The following is a 22,680-nucleotide window of genomic DNA, read 5'->3' on the forward strand; positions in this document are numbered from 1 at the left end:
TAGATTTTGTGAAAGCTACTGAATATTTTGAACCTTCCTTTCTAAAAGGCATCGCTCTGAAATTTCAGAAACATTTTTTCTAGTGTAAGTGTTTGCAACTATAGCCTCAACATTGTAATATGTCCTCAAAATTACTTTAGAGTTCATTTTTTTTCACATCCTTTTCTTTCTCTTTAACATATCGCACATTCAAAGCCTATTCATATTGATTAATGAAATCACTTACTAATGTGCTAGAACGAACAAATCCTTTAAAAAATTTTATTCATACACTCACTCTATTGTGTTGTTGACATTTTGGAACAAAACAATTTTCTCAAATATGTAGGAACCCACTTTTAATGATGGATATATAAATCTTCCAACCAATTATTTTTTTTAAGTCATACTTACAAATAATCTCATTCCATTCTAGCTCAAACTATTCAGTTGTAATTGTATCATGAATACAATGGTGAAGCTCATCATGAAACAAATGATATTTATTATATATATGTCCCAAATGTTCTGGATTTTTTTTGAGATATGCCACATGCATAACTTATGAGTACCATTAAGAAATACCTAAGAAACTTCTTTACTCATAGCTTTGTCTATTGGATCTGGTGCCCTAAGTGTAGTATTTTCATCTAAGTACACTTATAATTTTTCGAACAAATTAGTTAATAAAATTATTAATTGAATTACATTGATACTTTGTATATTGCCCTGACATGGTTTTTACACGCAAAGAAAAATGGAAGCAAATGTTGCTCACCGATTGTCCAATGTTTAACTAATATTAAGCAGTATTACGTGATCGGATCGTAATATAAAAATACAACTTTTATTAGTAGGCGAACCTAAACATGTCCTTAGTCTAATTGGAATGAGCAAACCTATTGAAAGACTAATATGTCGTCTATCTAGTCCAATTGGGAAGATGTTTTGCCTTGGGTATCAGAGCGAATGACTTCCAAAAGATAGAGATATATATGTGATTGACTGGGCTGACAGTACATCGAACTGAACCCAAGAAGAATAGATCCTGAATTCGTTTATAGATTTATTCACTTGTGATGTTCATAATATAGCATACCTAAATCCTGAGTTGATAATAGACTATGTATGTGTGACTTGTACACTTTGATATAAGTAAAAGCCTAAGTTTGAATAGATAAGGAATTGAAAGTTGGTTAGTTGGGTGTACGACTTCTATAGTATGTAACGTCATTCACAATAGCGGAATTCATAGCCCATGACATGAGTAAATGATATTATCTCATTGGCATTACATGATTGATGAAAAGTAAACGTGGTCATGGGTCGTTCGTCTTTGTGATGAATGACTTGATTACTATTTGATAGTAATTGACTTTTCATGAAGGAAGATGTAATGGTTACCATGAGAGAAAATAGGATCATATTAGGAGAATACATATTATCCTAAAGAGATTAAGGATATCCTATGAAGGTAACACACTTATGACAAAGTCATTGGACGAGCACTAATCGAGTTGCTTTCGTAATGGTATGTCATTGGGGAGAGCTTAGTCACAATACTATAGTGGAATAACTTCATTACTAAATGAGTTTATAATTAATAGGCGAAAAGTTAGAACTTAATTATAATTTGAGCCTCAATTGCATACGTCAATCAGTCCCTTCGCTAACTCATTGAAACCAGAAATGAATTATGTGTTTAAATCGAAATGAACAGAATGAATAGAAATGGAGATATGGAAAACATTCAAAAATGATTATGGTTTTCTCTGAAATTGAGAAATGGAATAATTTGAAAATGAATGTGGTTTTCTCAATATGGAAATGGAAATGAAAATGAGAAATGATTCATTTGCAAATGAACATGGATTAGTTAGAAATGGTCGGAAGAATGAGTTTATATTTTTTGAGCTATTTTAAAGCCCAAAAATGAAAATAAACCATTCAATCATATTGAACAAGTCGAATGATAAAATATTATATATATTTTCTCAGAAATTATATCATGGGTAAAATCGTTATAATTTTACCCGAGTAAAATTGGGATGAGAAAATTATTTAATTTAAATATTGAAGTTTATTTTTGGAAAATATAAAAACAAATATTGGGTTGGATTAAATTATAACGTATTAAGTTAAAATCCCAAAAAGTACTTATAATTAGACCCAATATGGTAGAGGCCCAAAAGCCCCTTATGTTAATAGGGTAGACGACTAACCCTATTTAATATTAACTAAGGTTGTCGCCACCTATACTACTAATTAGACAATGAATTCGTTTTTCTAGTTGAAATAAACTTCTCTAATTGAACAAGGGTTTTACTTTCTCTTCCTATTGATAGATGGCACCGGTAAAGCTATTTACACACAACTTTAAGATATTATTACTCTTCTGAAAAATAGAGAGAATTTATTCTCAACTATTAGATATATTTTTTTGGAATAACAATTTTGTCTGTTTTTATTTTAAAGAGAGAATTTTCATTTTCACTGTAATACCCCTAATCCGTATCGTCACCGGAACAGGGTTACGGAGCATTACTGAAACTTTCAGAATATTTACAAATAAATCATGTCAACTACTGTTCTTTATCTGAGATTATTCATAACGTCCCTTAAATGGACCCTCGAGGCTAATACGAGCATTAGAATCAAATCTGGACTTAATCAGAGACTCTAAGAATTTTTTGCGAAATTTTAAAAATTTTCCAAGTTACAGGGCACACACACCTGTATGGTCCGAGGGACACGCCCGTGTGACCCAGGGACACGCTCGTGTTACAGGCCGTGTTCGACCCATGCAACTCTCTGACTTGTACACACGGCCATGCCACACGCCATTTGTGCTAGGCCGTGTGGTTAATTAGTTCTTTTCAAAATTTGGCGCAGGTTTCACACGACCAAGACACACCCCCGTGTTCTAGGCCGTGTAGCACACACGACTGAGACACACACCCGTGTCTCTACCCGTCTGCTCAATTCTGAGCATTCTGTTTCTCAAAATTAAGGTACAAGGGACACACGGCCTAACTACACGCCCGTGTATCCTGCTGTGTGTCATACACAATCTAGACACATGCTCGTGTGTCTGCCCATGTAGACAAAATAAAGTCATTTCCTAGCCTCATTTGTCACCCAAGCTTATCATTTTCCTGCACTAAAACATACCAAACACATTCCAACCAATTCAAGCATCCAAATTATGCAATTTTCATCATTCAACATGGCATATCATTGCATGCATACATGTTTACAATCTTACCTTGGTTCAATCCATGTGTTTAAACATGATTTGATCAGCTACTTAGCATATACATATATATAGCTACCATACCATGACATTACAAGTATATCAAAACAACTATTACTAGCCATTCCAATGGCTAGATTACAAACATCATTATCAAGCCACTAAAGGCCAAGTTGTCCTATACATGCCATTATACCAAAATTATGCTACTATAAATACCCAAAATAGCTAATAGATAACGGGACGATGCTCTAATGATCTCCAACCTTTGCGAGCTTTCGAGCACTATAAAATAAGGAAAAATAAAACGGAGTAAGCATTACATGCGTAGTAAGTTCGTATAACAAAAACTAAACTTACCAACCCTGTTTATTAAATCTAAGCGTACAATATCATGTTTTCCATCCATTAGCAAGATTTGCCTAAACACATGCATTCAATCAAACATGTTAGTCACCAAAATCTTCATATCAATTAAACAAACATAGATGAGCTTATCATGCAATATTCTTTCAAGTCATTATCATTTCATCTCAAAATTCTCATACAATATCAAGAGTTTTGTCCGTTGAATCATTGAAATTCAGATGGATGCTCAAGTAGTACACTTGAGGTGTACGATTCAATAATCCGTCAATTCTTATTCTAGAGTACCCATTAGGGCACTTAATCAAGGAACACACTTTCGAGCCACATATCGTATAACAGGATTACTAGTCCAGGCTAAATCCTTTATATAATGTATGCTCAGAAGAGCTCAATTAGGATTATCAGTCCAGGTTAAACCCTAATCATAACGTATACTCAAGAGGTATTATATCAGGATTACCTATCCAGGCTAAATACTTTCTATAGTAAGGTCAATAAGATTACTCGTCTAAGCTAAATCCGTCAGCAACAAATGCAGGACCTCATCCATTTCGGGAATGCACATATATTCATTAGAATTCAATATTCAATCGGGGATTTAACCCTTTTTCACCATGCAAGCATGTATTAAAATTTCATTATAGCATTCAAATAATAGACATCAATATAAATCACATTCCATACAAACACAACATTCAGTTAAACATATTTACATGCTCGATTAAGTTACACGAACTTACCTTGACACTTGTTCGCATAAGTAATATACTAATCCGAAACCTTTTCTTTTCCTTGATCTAACCTCAAATGTGAGTTATCTGGATCTATATAAATATCTTTAATCATCAGTTTCTCATATTTCATACTCATTTGGACTTAATTTACGTTGTAGGCAAAATTACCATTTTTCCTCTAACTTTTCCATAAATTCCAATATCGTCTCTAGGCTCAGAAAATGAAACTTGTGCAATTTACTTCCTTTTCCAAGCCTAACCAAAATCTCTTTACAAAATTTACAGCACATGTATTCATAAAAATTCAGAATTTTTCATCAAATTTTACAACTTTACATTTAGTCCCTAAATCATGTTTTCATCAAAAATCACTTTGTAAAAGTTGTTTATCTATCAAGAATCTTTTATTTTCTACCATAAATTTCAAATTTTCAGCATGTTCATCCATGACTGAAATTTCATACCTTGATAACTTTTCAAATTAATCCCCCAAATAGATAGATTAGACTATCCCGACTCCAAAAATATAAAAATTACTAAAAACGGAGCTTGATTTCATACCTTTTTAAGCTTGGAAAGTTTTCTTCCTTTCTCCTAGGGTTTCCATAGAAATTTTGGGGAAGAAGACATGAAAATAAAATGATAATTTCTTTTTAATTAATTATCATCTTTTAATTTTTATGATTTCCAATTTAGTCCTTACTCTTTTCTAATTTTTCCATGCATGAGTCACCAAAAATCTACATACTTTTCTTTAATGGTCTAATTACCATATAAGGACCTCTAGTTTTGAATTCCATAGTTATTTAATCCTTATAGCTACTAGAATTCAACTTTCGCATTTTATGTAATTTAGTCCTTCTCGTAATTAAACACTTAATCGATAAAATTTTAGTGTCAAAATTTTCACACATGTCTATCATAATACGGACCATATAATAAAATAAAAATAAACTTTATCTTCGGGTCGGATTTGTGGTCCCGAAACCACTGTTTCAATTTCACTGAAAAATGGGCTGTTACATTCAACCCATAAAAGAAAATAATTTGTAGTTATGTGTTTTGGTTCAATTGGTTCAAGCCCACACTCGAAGCAGTTCATGGTACAAGAATAGTAGAGAAGATCATTTGGTTGAAAGTTGGAAACGATAACGATCCATCTATCTGAAACACAGATACGATTTTGGCCTAGGGTTTATTTCTATAAATATTACAAACCGAGTTGGTTTGTAAATTTTTAATTTTCCGCTATGCAAGAAAACCTTTTTCAAATCGGATTTTTTTTGACATTGCCATCATCAATGATAATAGTAGTTGGCACATAACCAAGCATTGCCTCAAACCAAGTGGTTAACAACCATATATAAGATTCTACAGTTTGATTAACTAATAAGGCATATCTAAACATTATTGATTGATGATGATGGTTGACATTAGTGAATGGTACAAAATACATACAATAAGATTTGTAAGATATCTAGCATCAAAAGTGACAACATCTCCAAAATATTGGTATGCCATTCTTGATCTCCTATCAGCCCAAAACAAATCCCCATGTGACCACTTTCATCAACTTGAATTACATAAATGAAACCAGGATTTTTTGTCTGACATTCTTTGAAATACTTGTACAACCTCTATGCATGCCCTTTTTCAAAAAGCTTCTTTTTTTTATTTCCTAAATAATTTTGGATATCAATGGACGTACAACCATTATTGTAATAGCCACCAGATTCTTGACTTAAAACTGATACAATTTTTCAAGGTGGTACACCAGCTTCATTCAATGTATTGATTAGATTCTTTTATGTTGTTGTTATTTTTTTATGTCCATAAAGAAAACTTGTACTTCTGGGTGTAAGAAGTTTGTGATTGTATTTATCTACAAACTTACTTACAATTGGCTTCAACTTTCTTCAAACCCATCACCGCTTTGCAACCAATTCTTGTTCCAGCACATTCCATACATTTTGCATCACTTTTTTGACAATCTTTTTATCGAAATCCTTCTCTAGAACAAGTGTAATCTACTCCAATTAAAGATTTATCAATGCGAGACAATCGAGTATGGCTCTTTTGATGTTAAAACCATTTTGTCTCGAATATGTCTTATAACATGTTTCGACGCCTTCCAAGTCATCAAATTGTATTCTTGTGCATGGTTCTAATGATCCATTACAGGCACAAAATTTTTGAGTCAGTTGCCCGTTAGTGTCTTCAATGGAATCAACATCAATATCATCTTATTGTTCAATGCCAATGTTTACTTCATCTTCAAGGGAATTGTTGTTAATAATAATGTCACCTCCTATGAACGTATCTCCGGCCATAACTCTGTATTTTTTATGTGATCAATTACTAATACAAGATTGAAAATAAAATATATACAACGCATATTGATAATTCAAATAAAAATTATGTATAAAAATATTATTAGTACATATTGAATGACTATCGATGATTAAGTGGTTTATAAAAATATTATTAGTACATAAAAATCTATTTTATTTGTAATTGTAATATGAATTGATTTTAAAAGTTACTAGTCTTTTTACTGTATTTTCCCAGACCAAAATTTTGGAACTCTCTTGCAATGCTAAACTAAACTCAAGTTGGAAATACATACTACAAACCTTTGATTGATTATTATATAAATATATTTTAGAACAACGGTTCCCAAATATTAAATTTCAATAAAATGTAGTTCAAAAAAAATTATCGAGAAAGAATGAATAGAAAATTAAAAGTCTGTAAATTACAATGTCTTCAAAACAACGAGAGAATGAAATACTATTAAACAATGAGAGCTTAAACTAGGTATAAACTTTGGAATATAGTTTTCTTCTTTTCTTCACATGAAATTATAGAGAAATTTCTATTATAGAGGAAATTGATTAAACCAAAAAAGTAATAAGTAAAAAAAGAAAACCAATGTATGCTTTCAACAGTGTATAAATCATATATCAAGAAAATCATAACAGACAAAAGAGATTAAAGCTATAGACCAATAGTATAAAAATAGAATTTTACCTTTTTTTAGAATTGAAAATTGACCAATAAACCTTGAGTTTATTTATGTGCTTAAAAATTGAGTTAGGGTAATGATTATATAGAGTTGAGAGTATGATAAAATTTTTATATGCTTAAAAATTAATGACATGGCTTTATTTCATTGGTGCCTAAAAAAATCTTAGTTGTTAGGATGATTCTCATATAATTTATTCCTTTAAAATATTATGTTAAAAGTAATAAAATATTAAAGTAACGGTTATTTGTAGGTGAAATTTTGATGCATATTTAAATGACAAAAGTAATAAAATATTAAAGTAACAATTATTTGTAAGTGAAATTTGGACTCGTATTTAAATGACAAAATTATTTTATTTGTTCTTACTTTTTTATTTTAATTATTTTTCAAAAGTAATAGACTTTTGTTATAATTTAATAGGTAAATATAGATTTTTAAAATTTATAAAAATTTATTATTTAATGAATTAAAAAATAAATCTATAAAATTGTGTCCAATGCATGTGACATTAGAACTAGTAATTTATAAAATTGTTTCTACTTTTTTACTTATATATGATTTAAAAAAAAAAGAATGAATCTTATAACAATAATGAATCTTATAATAATGAAAATTAGTAAATGTTTTTAGGTAAAAATTAAAAATTACCAACATTTTTTATAAAAAAATATTTTTTTAGGATAAAATAAAAAAAGTAATTAAATGTGTCCCTACATGCAAATAATGATTATCTATTGAGAAAATTATAGAAGCTATAAAGTTTTGACGAGACATCTCTATAAATAGATAAAAATAATGCATCTATTTTAAATTATGGCACTAACTAAAAAATGTATAAAAAGGAAAAAGTGAAAAACCGAAAAGGGGAAAAGAAAAAAGGAAGTGTCTCCCTTCAAATTATTTTTTTTTACTTTATTTCCTTCTATTGATTGACTTTTTATAATTTAACATTTATTAAAATATTCTTTTATTTTTTTAATTAATTATTTAAAATTATTAGTATCTATATTTAAAACTTAAAAAGTTGATTGAGTTGGTGTCACTCTCCATCAATCGAGAAATAATATAGTTGATGTGCCATTTTTACCATTCGTTCCTCTTTAAAAGGCCAGTGCTGGCATGAAAGGAAAGAAGGGAAATTGAAATGGGAATCAAAAGGTGGCATCTAGTTTTAGTCTGGATTTTGTTTGGCTGGGTTAGTGGTGTATGTTCGCTTAGTCGTGCAAGTTTTCCCGTTGGTTTCATCTTTGGAACAGCATCATCATCTTACCAGGTAAATATCTGTGTGAGTTGGTAGGAATAAGATTTGAATTCTGGAGACATTAATTGGTTGGTTTTGTGTGGTGAAAAAGCAGTATGAAGGTGCAGCTAAAGAAGGAGGTAGAGATCCAAGCATATGGGATACTTTCAGTCATGAGTATCCGGGTAATCCTATTATTTCCTTGAAAACTTTCTTACATTTCCCGGTGCTAGTAAAATTCAATTTTAATCTCTACCGCACAAATGGTTGGTTCTGATGCGGATCGCCACTGCTTTGCACACTTCTTCTTCCCTCCTAACTTCGACGCTACTCACCAGCTACACTCTTTACACAAATCCTTTTAATAATCAAATCACAACTTGAAAATTTTTGTTTTTTTTTCCTCCGATTATTAATAAAATATATTTTTTTACTGTAAAATTGTAACGTGGAATTAAAATTTGTCATTATATTTTACTTTAATTGATATTTATTATTATGTTTATAAAATTAAAGGTAAATTTACAACTATAATTTAATTTTACATTAAAATTTGTCGCTTTACATTTATTTGATTAAATTTTATCCTTAAACTGAATTTTAATTTAAAATAACTTGAATATAATTTAATAATTTTTTTGTATTTTATCTTAATATTTAACATCAATAAGTAAAACAATATAATGTCAAAATTAATAAAAATGATTATTTTATAAAACAGAAGTTACCTTCATATATATTTTATTTTTCAAGTATATGCTTCATTAATTTAAAAATTCTAAGCTAATTTATTAATTTTTGATGTTTTATAAATTAACTTATGATTAACTATTGAAATACAATATATGAAAGAAGTTTTATCATTAAACTTGTTTTCAAATATTCAAAATTAATATTGAGTGATAGAATTTAATTAACAACAATGAACGTTGATGGAAAAAATAATAAAACTTTAAAATTTAGTAGTAAAATTTAATAACATAAAAATTAAGTGTCAAATTTACTTATTTAAAAAAAACAGAAAATATCAATAAAAATAAAGTATAATGGAGAATTTTGATATTTATCTAATGATGAATTTGCAATAACAATATTTGAATTATTTAAAATAGTATGGTAAAAAAAATTAATAGTATTTTAACACAAAATTATCGTGCCAGTTGTTTTAAAATTTTTAGCAAACATAATTTTTAATATTTTTAGATAATTTGGTAAAAAAATTAGCTGTATTTAAAATAGTATGGTAATTTAAAATAGAAAATTTATATTTTTAATATAATTATTCATCATTAATTTGAATTTATTTTAAATAAGTAGTAGAAATTAACTAATTTTACGTATAGTATTGATTAATAAATAGAAAGTCATTCATTAATACTATCAACATTATATAATATTAAAATTTATATTTTAATATTACTATACTAATTTATATAAGAATCACATAACCGTATATGTTAATTAATGTTTATTATATAATATATCTGGACTATCACGTTGTGTAGATTTTTTTTAATTATTTTTCTTGTATGAGAATTTATTTGTAGGGATATGTTAGAAATATTTAAAGGAGTTTGAAAATTTATATAATTATTTTAGGTTTTGACCTCTCAGTTTATTGTAATATATTTCTATTTTTTTCATAAATATTAAAATAATTAAAAGATAAATTTGGTTATAATTAATGGCTGGTGTGTAAGCAAAATGAGTTGTAAAATCTAGTTATTATGAATTTAAGATTATCTTCTATATTTAAAAATATATTACATTATAATTATATTGATTTTGATAAGTCAAAAAGTTTTATAGTTACTTTGAACTTTTAATTTGGTCCACTACAAACAGTCTTAGGCATAATCTATTTTAATCATCTCTCCCTACATGAATTTATTAACCTATAAAGTTTTGACGAGACATCTCTAAAATATATATCTATATTAAAATTATGGCACTAACTAAAAATCATTAAGGGGAAATGAAAAAAACACTCTCCCTATGCCACTTCAATTTCTTTTACTAATTAATACCATTTGTTTCCTATTGTTAAAACTATCACATTTTTATTTTTATTTATTCACAACTTTACTTATTTAATACAATTCATATCATTGTGTTATGTCTTTACAACACAATTATTTGATCAATAACTATAGTTTATCAGACTTTTTTATATGATAAAATATTTTTATTATAAGCTACTAGCACCTATAATTAAGGGTAAGCAAAACTTGATTTGACTAAAAAATTTAATTTTTAAATTAATTAAATTGAGTTATTCAAAATTTTATAAAACTTTAAAATTTAAAAAATTATTTTAAATTCTTATATAAAATGTTAAATTATAAACATATATTTTTTTTTAAATTCCAAAATGATAAATTTTGAGACCTTAAACAAATAAATTACCAAATCAAGTTTATCGTACTAAATTAAGTTGTTTTATTTCTCTTTCTTTTGGTTTAAAAGATTCTTCAAAAATATATGATCTCAAATTTATATGTTCTAACTTAAAATTAATTATATTGTTAATAAGATTTTAATTTGATTTTAAAAAAATTAACTCGAAACAATTATTCAACTCTATTCAAAAAAAATTTTAAAATTGAATTAAGATAATTTTTACTCAACATATTTTTACTCAATTTAATCAACCGCAATTAATTATAACTTTTTTAAAAATAAATTAATTAAGGTACATAGATATATGCGTATGTTTAAGAACTTGTTATTGTTTAGAATATTAAAAGAAATATATATTTATAAAAATAAAACATAGATTTTTGGAGTGTAACAATAATTGTATGCGCATGGAGATTGCAGATAAGATAGCAGATGGAAGCAATGGAGATGTGGCAATTGATTCCTACCATCGCTATAAGGTACGTTATATGTTGTACTACAACTTCCAATATGTTTTAGTTCCACGATTTGCTTGAAATTTAATAAAAAGAAATTAAAGGTCTAATTTCCGTAATTTATGTAAAATATATATATAATACTCTAATATAAATATTAAAAAATATATTTATTTTAAAATTTTAATAAAAATAACATAAAAGATTATCAAATATTAAATATATTAAAAAATTATATGAATGGTTTAAAATAGAATTTATAAATATAAACGAATTTAATAAAATTTAAAGTTTACATTTTGAACCGAGCAAAATTTAGATACATATTAAATATGTGTCTATCATATATAAACTCAACTCGAATAAACACATCAACACCTTTATTATAAATCCAAAATTTTGTGCTTTCTTTGCCACTCATGTTATTATTAACCAATTGCTTAGGCGTGATATAAATAGAATAATTGTATCTAAATTTTATGAATAATAGGAGAAATTATTTTAGAATCTAAAAAAAATTAAAGATATTATCAATTAATGTAAAATGAATAGTGTAATTAAAAAATAGTTAATATTAGTTCGTTTTTAGGATATATAATAAATAATTTTAAATTTGATGGTGTATTTTTTAGACAAGCAATTATATTTAGTTTTAAAGTAATTTATTTTATCAAATTTTAAATTGAATATATTTAAAAGTTAAGTGGGTGAAATTTTCTAACGTAAAATATTTATCCTTTGAAAATTGAATAGATAGATTTAAAGATAATTCTTTAAAAAACGTATATAAAGAAATTGTTAATTTTCAATTTATAGTTTAAATAATTTGCAAAAGAAATCGTTACTTTCTTCCTTGTTCTTGTTTATATAAAAATTTGTGGTCCGTTTTTTACTTGGTTTAAAGTTATTTATCATAATACGTTTTCCTAAATATATTTGGACATCCATGTGTGTTGACTGTTGAGTTCAATAATATGTACTGTATCATTGAAATTTTCGTACATTAGTCAAATTATTGTAATTATCAAATATTAAAGGATTTTGGTTTTGTGTAAGATATTTAATAATAGAATTTAATTTGGGTGGATAATATTTAGAAACACTTGAGAGTTTGAGGTATTTGTAAAAGTCTATAGTTTAATTGAATAAATTTTTAAATAAATTCTAATATATGCGTTATTAGGTAGATAATGAAGTTCGATTTTAAATTTTAATATTTTATTATTTAAATGAATTAATTTTGAATAAAAATAAATATTCAAAACTCATTTTAATTATATATTCAGATTATATAATTTAAGATATAATTATTGAAAATAATTTTAAATTTAAGAACTATAATAATCAGTTTTACTTTGAAGCTAAAATTTAAAAGTTGTGAGAAAGTTATTTGAATGCAGTTAAAATTTATAGCGGGCTGTAATTTTATTTTATTTTTACTTTCTGTCTTATTTACTCATGTTTCTGAAGTGAAAATTCATGACAGGAAGACATTGGGATTATGAAAGAAATGGGATTAGATGCTTACAGATTCTCAATCTCATGGTCTAGAATTTTGCCAAGTAAGATATATTAATTAATTTCAATTTATCTATAATATATATAAACATGATTCTACACATAATATTTAGTTAATATTAATTAATTTATTCATATATTTTAAAAGTTCTACTTAAAAAAATAATATATTAATTAATAAAATTATATTATAATTTGATAAAATAAAATTAATAAAAATCTATGGTTTTTAATTAAATAAATATAATTTATCTATATTATTAATAAAATTCTTAACTGAGTTGGTGACATAGATTAACTAAATACCAACTCAGTTAAGTAATGATTAATTATTAAATGATTATTATTATTTTAATAATTTTTTTATCTTTTCATATTTGTATATAGTTTTTTAATAAAATAATTAAAATTAACATATACAAAGATTAAACCCATGTTTAATGGGTTAATCAACAAACTCTTTACCACTACACCAACATTAATTCTTGACCAAACATACAAAAAGAATAACTTTTAACATGAAATGTTTTCTCTCACCAAATTTATGTATCTATGTTATTAACAAAACTCTTACTAAGTTGGTGTTACGAGTTAATCGAGTACCAACTCGATTAAGAAATGACTAATATACCCCTTTATTAAATTACTACAATTATTATTTTAATGACCTTTTAGACTTTTCATACTTTTATATAGTTTTTAAATAAAAGAAATAATATTAACATGTCTAATAATTGAACAATGTATAATGGGTTAACCAGCAAAATCTTTACCACCATACTAATATTAATTCTTAAGTACGATTTAATAAAAACTTTTGACATAAAATGTTTTCTCTTATAAAATTTGTGTATATATCCACAGACGAATCTAGAGGGGGTGGTATGGACCTCGCCCCCCCCTAAAATGAAAAATTGATATTTAGGCTCTTTAATTTTTTTTAAAAAAATTTAAATTAATAAAAGTAAAATTACACTTTGAGGCCCTAAAATTATAAAAGTTTTATTTAATCTTTTAAAAATTATAAAGATATAGACTATAAAAAATTAAATTTTCATTCGCCCCCTAAAAAATTGTTCTGGCATCGCCCCTGTATATATCTATACTATTAATAAAAGTCTTCATTGAGTTGGTGTCATGGGTCAACCAAGTACTAACTCGGTTAAAAAATGACTAATATACCCTTTTATTAAATGACTACTATTATTATTTTAGTAGCTTTTTATTTTTTAATACTTTTATATAGTCTTTAAATAAAAGAACTAAAATTAACATATCTAAAGATTAACTCATGTTTAGTTGATTAACTAATAAATTCTTTTCCAACACACCTGTATAAAAAAAAAAAGGGTTTTTAGTTCATAAATTGTACATAGTATATGTTTAGTGGCCTTAGAGTTTATCCTTTGTAACGTGACAAGTGATAAGTGGATGTCATTATTTAACAACTTTCTTTTGGAGAAGGCAAGCGTTTTGTAGCATAAGATTATATGTAATAACAAATTTTGATGATTAAAACAAAACTCTCCATATTTAAAATCAGCAAAGTAAAAAACAATATTAAAATAAATAAAAGAGAAGACATATGGAAAAACTATACCATGTTAGTAAGGATACGTCCAATATCATGTAAAATTCCTACTTTTTCTTCAACCATAATTTATAATCATACTAAAATAAATTGCATGTGAATTGCTTTGTTCAAATTAATTTAATGCTACGGAACATGATTTAATTATTTTTAGATTATTTAATATAAAAAACGAGAAACAATATTATGATTAGACCTGTTTCATGGGTCAGGTTACTCATCCAGGTTCAAAGGTCCATTCGAAATTTGACAAAATTTAGGTAAAAATATTCGGCCCGAAAAATAAATTTGGGTAAAAAAATTAGACCCGTTTAAAATATGAGTTGGGCTTAGGCTTGAATATTTAAAGCTCGAGTCCGGTCCAACCCGACCATTTTTTAAGTTTATAATACTGTGTATTATATTATTTTTATACATTATGTATTTATAACACATTAAAAAAATAAAACCTATACTAAATATATAATACTACTCTAATATAAATATTAAAATAATGGTAAGATGGCTATATAAAGAATTTCAATAAATAGAAAATTATATAAAATTATTAAATATTAAATTAAAATAATATAAATATTTTTAAATAAAAAAATATTTGTGAGCTTAAAATGGGCTTAGGTTAGTCTTTTACAAATATGATTGGGTTTGGACAAAATTTTAAACCCATATTTCTGGTCGAACCATGTTTGGGCAAGCACAAAATATGCTAATATCATGCTTGGACCCGACCCATAAACCCTTCTAATCATGATTGATTTAAATTGGATAATAATTCAAATACTAGCAGGTTTAATACATAATTTGATACTTGAATTTGACAATTTTTTTCTAATATGGTATTTGTGTTAAATTTTTGTCCAATGTGGTATGCGTATTTGACAAAAGTATCAGTGTTAGTTTTTTAGTATGTAATTTGGGTTTTAGGATTGATTTGATGAAATTCGATGAAAGTAAATTTCATTATTCAACCCTAAAACTCAAATTAAATCACATCCATCAATTTGTATTTAACAAATTAAACACAAAATTAACCAGATTCAAAGTTAATACTAAATTTATTCTATCAACAATATCATGAAAAATTCAAACCTAATGATAGAAAATTTAATTAAATCAACACTAAAACTCGAATTAAATATTAAAAAGTTAACATTGAAACTTTTGGATACCAAAATATATAACTTTTTTTCAAATACAAATACTAAATTAGATAATAAAAAAAACACACATCACAATTGAAAAAAGTGTCCAACCCAAGAATCAAATCGCCCTTAGTTTATGCCAAAGTAGAATCATGCATGTAAACAAATAATATATTTTATGAACACTCTTTCAAAATTTATGGTTTTACATATATTTAATAAGTTACTTACATTTTAACAATGTAGGTAGTATCGTGTGAATGAAATATTATTATTTTTATGTAAGTGTGTTCTAATTAAGGATAGAAAATTCCAACCTCTCAATGGATTTCAAAAGATGGAGTAAATTTTTTTTTTCTGGAAAGTAAATGTAGGGTAAAGTAGGATAGGGTTGTTTGTTTTTTTTAATAGTGGGTATGAAATTGTTATGATAATTATTTTTCTTGCTCTGCTCTATTATATGAAATTATCATTTTATCTTTGTAAATATAATTAAGGGGTAAAAATGTAATAATGTGTTTTACAAAAATCTATATGTTTCATGTTTAATTTTTATGAAATCATGTTTAAAATTTACTTGCCTTTAAAAAGATTAATAATATTAAAGATAAGAAGCAAAAAATAAATTAAAAGGGAATAGGTTAGGGGCTGGGATAAATGTATCCAACATCCATAAAAGTGGTAGTAGTTTTCAATATTATACATCCATAGTAGAGCAGAGTAGGCGATGGAGTAGATCATGCCAATTATAGAGTGGGAGTGGATTTAGCAACATTCGCCCTCACCCTGCTCCATGATCATTATTAATCCTGATACCGTGTCATTTTAAATTTATTGATTTTTTAAAATGTTTTTATATATTTATAATATAATTTTTTTATCAATATAAACTTGAAACAGTACCCACTGGTTGATATAAACCATACTAATATTTAATCAAACCCTAGACCTTAATAAGTTGATTTAGGTATTGGTTCATATTGGAAATTATAGTTGTGTTAAATCTTTAAAAGGCTATTAAATGTGGTATATTTGTTGTTGCAGATGGAAAATTAAGTGGGGGTGTAAACAATGAAGGAATCAACTATTATAACAATCTCATAAATGAGCTCCTAGTTAATGGTTTGAATCGATCAATTTTGTATTTTAATTGTGATTTGTTGATATGAGGAATCAATGAGGGAGGAAGAAAGGAGAAGGTAGTGGGGTTTAGAATGGTTTACCCTTATAGGACAAAGAATAGTCAACAAAGAAGATTAGGAGAAGAAAATATGGAGATAAACTTTTGGTGGTTGTAAAGTAGAAAAGAAAAACAACGCTCAAAATGAGACCCCCCTTACTCTAATCTCAATAAAAGTATATATAATGATCTTTGGTGCGACTTACATTGTAACCAAATATATATATCCTTCTCGGGATTAGGGGTATCATCTTGAGGGTTCTTCCTCTCTTCTACTTTAGAACCATCAAAGGTTTATTATTCTTATTATTCTTATTATTATTATATATTTTCTCCCCTCTTCTCTTTCATTAACGGCTTTTGGCCCAATAAAGATGAATCGTTCTAAATGTCTACTATTTTCTCTTTCTTGACTCCTCCTTTATTGGTCCTTTGTATCAACAAAATAATTTTACTTTATTGCAAAAAAAATATTCCAGGTTATTATTAATTAGAATTACAAAATGATTTTTATTATGAAAGTATTCAGGTATACAACCATTTGTGACTCTCTTCCATTGGGATCTTCCTCAAGCCTTAGAAGATGAATATGGTGGTTTCTTAAGCCCTCGTATCGTGTAAGTAACTAGCACTTACAGTAGTATTTTATCTCCGTTAATATTTAATATTACATTAAAAATCATTAATTATGTGGGTGTAGTTGTTAATGTAACCATTTTTTTCACTGTAACTAACAACCAGCTAATAATAAACTAGATTATAACACATTAATAATTTAAATAAAAAAATTATGCAATAAATATTTAATTGAAATGATAAGATTAAGATATTAAAAATTATGGTGTTTCAGATTCAAATATTTACTTTAAATTTTATATAAAAAGAGAAAAATACATTAATATTTTTTTGTTTTTCAGGAATATGTTTTTAGTAATTTATCCAAAGTGACACCAAATACTAACTCAATCCGGAGCTATAAGCACGTTTCTAGCCGTTCTAGTTGTGTGCTACTGTAACCTAGAATCCACAACATAAGCTTAAGTTACTTTTTTTCAATTTAATATCATGGTACATTGTGTGTTGGGGTCCAATGGAGCTTCATACCCTTGACAATACATTTGTCCTTACAGCAAATCTCTCTGTATAACATCCTTATTAACCACACTTTTTACTCTCAACAAATCTCAGGATCTTAACTTGTGTTGCTACTGTTGACCTGCATATCTTTGTTTCTCCTAAGTCCAATAGGATTACCCATATTAGGGATAGATATATTGATAAGATATAGACGTAGTTAAAAAAATCGAAGTGAATGTATTCATTCATAAGCGAATCGACCTTCTTCTTTTATGTTAGGGATGACTTTCGAGATTATGCTGAGGTTTGCTTCAAGGAATTTGGCGATAGAGTAAAGCATTGGATCACATTGAATGAGCCATGGAGCTATACTTACGGTGGATACGTAGCCGGATTTCTAGCACCAGGTCGTTGTTCCGATTGGCAAAACCTAAACTGCACCGGTGGTGACTCCGCGGTTGAACCTTATTTGGTGGCTCACCATCTACTTCTTGCTCATGCAGTTTCTGTAAAACTCTATCGCCAAAAATATCAGGTCATGGAACTTACATTGCTAATATATACTTCAACACATATCTAAAAGTGTTGAGTTAAAATCCGTTTTTAACCGGACCACTCAATCTCAACTATGAGTATTAAATTTTATTTAAATCTGTCCGTATTTAACACAAATCCAATAATATTATTATAAAAATATTATTTTTATTTAATATTTAGAAATTATATATATTAAACATAACATATTTTTTAATATTTACACTCTAAAATTAATATTAATATATAAAATAAAAGAAATTAATATTTTAAAAAATTCAAACAAGTTTAAACCTCTTATTTATTGAGGTTAATATATTTGTGTGTTAATATTAATAATAATTGTAGATTAGTAAAAATGGAAATTTCAACAGGCAAGTCAGGAGGGTGTGATTGGAATGACATTAGTTTCATACTGGTTCGTTCCAGTTTCAAATGCAAAGCACCAGCAAAATGCTGCTTCAAGAGCCTTGGACTTTATGTTTGGATGGTCAGTTTTACTTGTAAATCATTGTAGAATTTCTTTTTCATTGATGTTGATGAAGAAATATGTTTTGCAGGTTTATGAAGCCAATAACCATTGGCAATTATCCACACACCATGCAATCTCTACTTGGAAACCGTTTGCCTAAATTCAACAAAATGCAATCTAAGATTCTTAAAGGCTCATTTGATTTCCTGGGATTAAACTACTATACTGCAATTTATGCAGCTTATGCTTCTAAGCCTAATGTTGGGAAGTCAAGCTACTTGACAGATGCTCGTACTAGTCTTTCATGTCAGTCATCGCTTCAATATGCTAACTATATCTTTGCCTAACTCATATACTAATCAAACCATATTTTCTTTTCTTAATATGGCAGCTTACCACAATGGTATTCCAATTGGTCCTATGGTGAGAACTTGTGCAACTTTCTTCTTTTTTATGGCACATATCCACCATGTGTTAAATCTATTTCAATTTCAAATGTTGCAGACAGGTACAAAATGGATCTATATGTACCCAAGAGGCATTCGTGATCTTCTACTTTACACAAAGGAAAAGTATGGCAATCCCTTAATTTATATCACTGAGAACGGTACCTACATCTCCTTCGTTCACTTTGTATCATACATAAAAGGTAAATGAAAAATAAAGATGAATGAAATGTAGGGGTTGGTGATACTGAGAATGTCTCATCTCCATCAAAGGAAGCCCTTAATGACAAAGGAAGGATCGAGTACCACCGTCGACATCTTTCTTCTCTTCAAACTGCAATCAAGTATGTGTCTTCCTCTTTCTGGAATAATCTACCAATGCCTCTTATACTTTACGTTCAGTTTTAATATCATCCTTCTACTTTCATCTTGCTATTTAACACCATTAATTTTTTGGCTAAAATACAAAAATAGTTGCTAAACTATTAAATTTATTCGATTTAACCATTAAACTTTTGAAATTAAATATTTTAGTCACTCTCCCATACTTTCCGTTAAATGGGTGATTGAAAGATGACATGATCTTTTTTTATTGATCTAATAATAAATTTTACCTCCTAATATTTACACATTCTATTATTTTCATCTTAAATTTTAATCCTTCCACAACATCTAAATTAATTTATATCACCTTTTTTGTCTTATCATTTATACAAGACTTTATCTAATTTCATTTAAAAAATTTCAAAAACAATTACAAATCTCAACTTTCCTTTTTTAGTATGTTTCATGTCAACAATGGCTGAGGATTAGAAATTCAAAAACTTCCAAAACTTACATAATAAAAAAAAATCAAAACCTTCCCTAAAAAACATCTTTTCAATTTTTCTTAATTTTAAAATTGAATAAATTAGTTTCTCTCAAAAAATTAAAACAATTTAGTCACTGTCAATTTTAAAATTGAGCAATTAAGGATAATTAATCATAAGGTTAATGTACATAATTTTAATTGGTATAATAATAAATTTAGCCCTCATAATTTAAAGATTCTATCAATTTAATCATGATTAAACAAATCTAACCAGCAATATTTTTGTAAAATCATGACCAAATTGATAAAATATTTAAATTATAAAAGTTAAATTTATTACTATACTAATCAAATTTATGTAAATTTAATAAAAACATTAATATTTAATTAATTATTCTTAACTGTTGAATTTTGAAATTAATAATAATTGATCCGCTCATTCTTTTTTTGGAAGAACTGAAAGTTCTTTTTACCAAAACTTTTAAAGCCAACATGCAAAGCCTTTCCCAAGATTGAACAGTGAAAAAGAAAAGAGGTTCGCTTTTTACCTTGAAATCTGACAGATTTTGGAAGTTGCTGGCGACATTTTCTTTTGTTTTCTTGTTTTCGGAATTTCATCAGCTTTCTTAGCTTTTCAAATAAATAATTTATCCTCTTTTTTTTTATTTATAAATTTTCAAAAAAAATCAGAATTGATGCATGCAAACGAAGATTATGGAAAGAAGGAAAGAAGAATTTTAAACTACTTATTAAAAAGATTGCTTTCGATATTGGTTTTACGAGAGTTGACATTTTTTAAAAAATATAGATATTAAAATAGGTTTAATTATCAAATTTAAGGTAAAAAAAATTACATTAACCCAATATAAAATATAAATAAATTTAAAAATTTTAGTTTTTTTTTCTTTTACAAAAAGAAAATAATTGAAAGAAGAAACACAGTTTTGATTTCCTATAAGTAATTTTTTTCAAAATTTATTTTGGTTAAAAATAAATAATTTATCGGATAAACATAAATGAGATTTTATTGAAGGGTCTAAAATAGACACGTAACAATATACTTTAGTTAATATGTCATATTATCAAAAAATCAATATGATTAGAGTCAAATGTTAAATGAAATGAAATCTGAAATACTAAAGTAAGTATAAATATGGTATTAAAATTTCTCATCAATTTGAATTAATATGTTAATAATAAAAATATTTTTATTTAAATTTAATTATAAAAATAAAAATATCAATTTATATTTATTTTTTCTTAAAATAAAAGGAATTATTAAGGCTATATGAATTGTTTTTTTTTTCTTCATAAAAGTCTATATCAGTTGAAGTAACAGATTTGAATATATTTTTATATAGTAAAATATAATTAATTAATATGACAATTTGTGTTGATGGTTAGGGATGGTGTGAATGTGAAAGGATACTTTGCATGGTCACTATTGGATAACTTCGAATGGGCAAGTGGTTATACCGTAAGATTCGGCTTCAACTTTGTAGACTACAAAAATGGGTTGAAAAGATACCCAAAACTCTCGGCCCAATGGTTGAAAATTTTTCTCAAGAATCAAACGTGACGGATTTCCCTTACTCTTTCAATAAATTCAACACTATGTTTGATGTATACAATTATTGAAAAATATTGTAGTTTTAAATTCATCATAATTTTGAAATAACAAAATTTAATGTTGAAAAAGTATTTTGTCTGCCCTTTGTACCAATTAATGTCCCAACACATGTTTGCCATTTCTTTGTATCAAATTGCCATTTTAGTTTATTATAACACTCTTATTCCATTTTTTCCACATTATGAAATCGCATCATATTTCATGTTAATTCTCTACCAACTAACCCAAATTTCACATATTTCCATCAAATTACCAAATTTTGTATATTTACTCATAATCTCATTTTAATTGTTCATGGTAAATAACTATATTTATTCCACCATTATAACAATTTTTCATAAGAAAATCCATGATTCTTACCTTTTAATGATATCCCATGCAATTCACACTTTATTCCACCCAATAATCCATTCAAAATCATCTTTTCCATCATCCAACATTTCTCAACACCAACAACATAAGTAATATATATATATTCTTTCAAATAATTCCAAAGATAAAAGATAAATATAATGGAAATCCACTTTCTTACTTTTTTTTAGTAATTTCTCTCACTAAAATCATAAACCCTAAATTTTGAAGGATGAGATGAAAGATGGAAATAAGCTTAGAAGTTGATTTTCTACTTGATTTTAGTGAGAAATCTAAGTTTGAAAGATTTGATGAGAAATGAAGAGGGAATCGAAAAGGGAAACTTTTCTTCTCCAATTGAGGCAGTCAGCCATGTAGGGGGAGAAGATGACAAAATGCCATGTTTTCTCTCTTTTATTTAAGTAAACAAGTCAAAGCTTTTAAAAAAATTTCATCCCATGTGTGGTCTA

General features: G+C 26.8%; 1 protein-coding gene across 1 annotated transcript; it reads left to right on the forward strand.

Annotated features, from left to right (window-relative positions):
* The first annotated feature begins 8,427 nt into the window (after window positions 1-8,427).
* LOC107961701 (beta-glucosidase 12) lies at window positions 8,428-22,032 on the forward strand. The gene is made up of 13 exons (XM_016897774.2): window positions 8,428-8,636; window positions 8,719-8,788; window positions 11,424-11,482; window positions 12,945-13,020; window positions 16,754-16,831; window positions 17,419-17,506; window positions 18,246-18,501; window positions 18,875-18,990; window positions 19,061-19,278; window positions 19,364-19,395; window positions 19,477-19,579; window positions 19,654-19,762; window positions 21,634-22,032. Exons 1-13 carry the CDS (start codon window positions 8,508-8,510, stop codon window positions 21,806-21,808), a joined length of 1,509 nt encoding a protein of 502 aa, XP_016753263.1. The 5' UTR covers window positions 8,428-8,507; the 3' UTR covers window positions 21,809-22,032.
* Window positions 22,033-22,680: the final 648 nt, after the last annotated feature.

The sequence above is a fragment of the Gossypium hirsutum genome, chromosome A06 (assembly GCF_007990345.1).
Source record: "Gossypium hirsutum isolate 1008001.06 chromosome A06, Gossypium_hirsutum_v2.1, whole genome shotgun sequence".
Classification (NCBI taxonomy): Eukaryota; Viridiplantae; Streptophyta; class Magnoliopsida; order Malvales; family Malvaceae; genus Gossypium; species Gossypium hirsutum.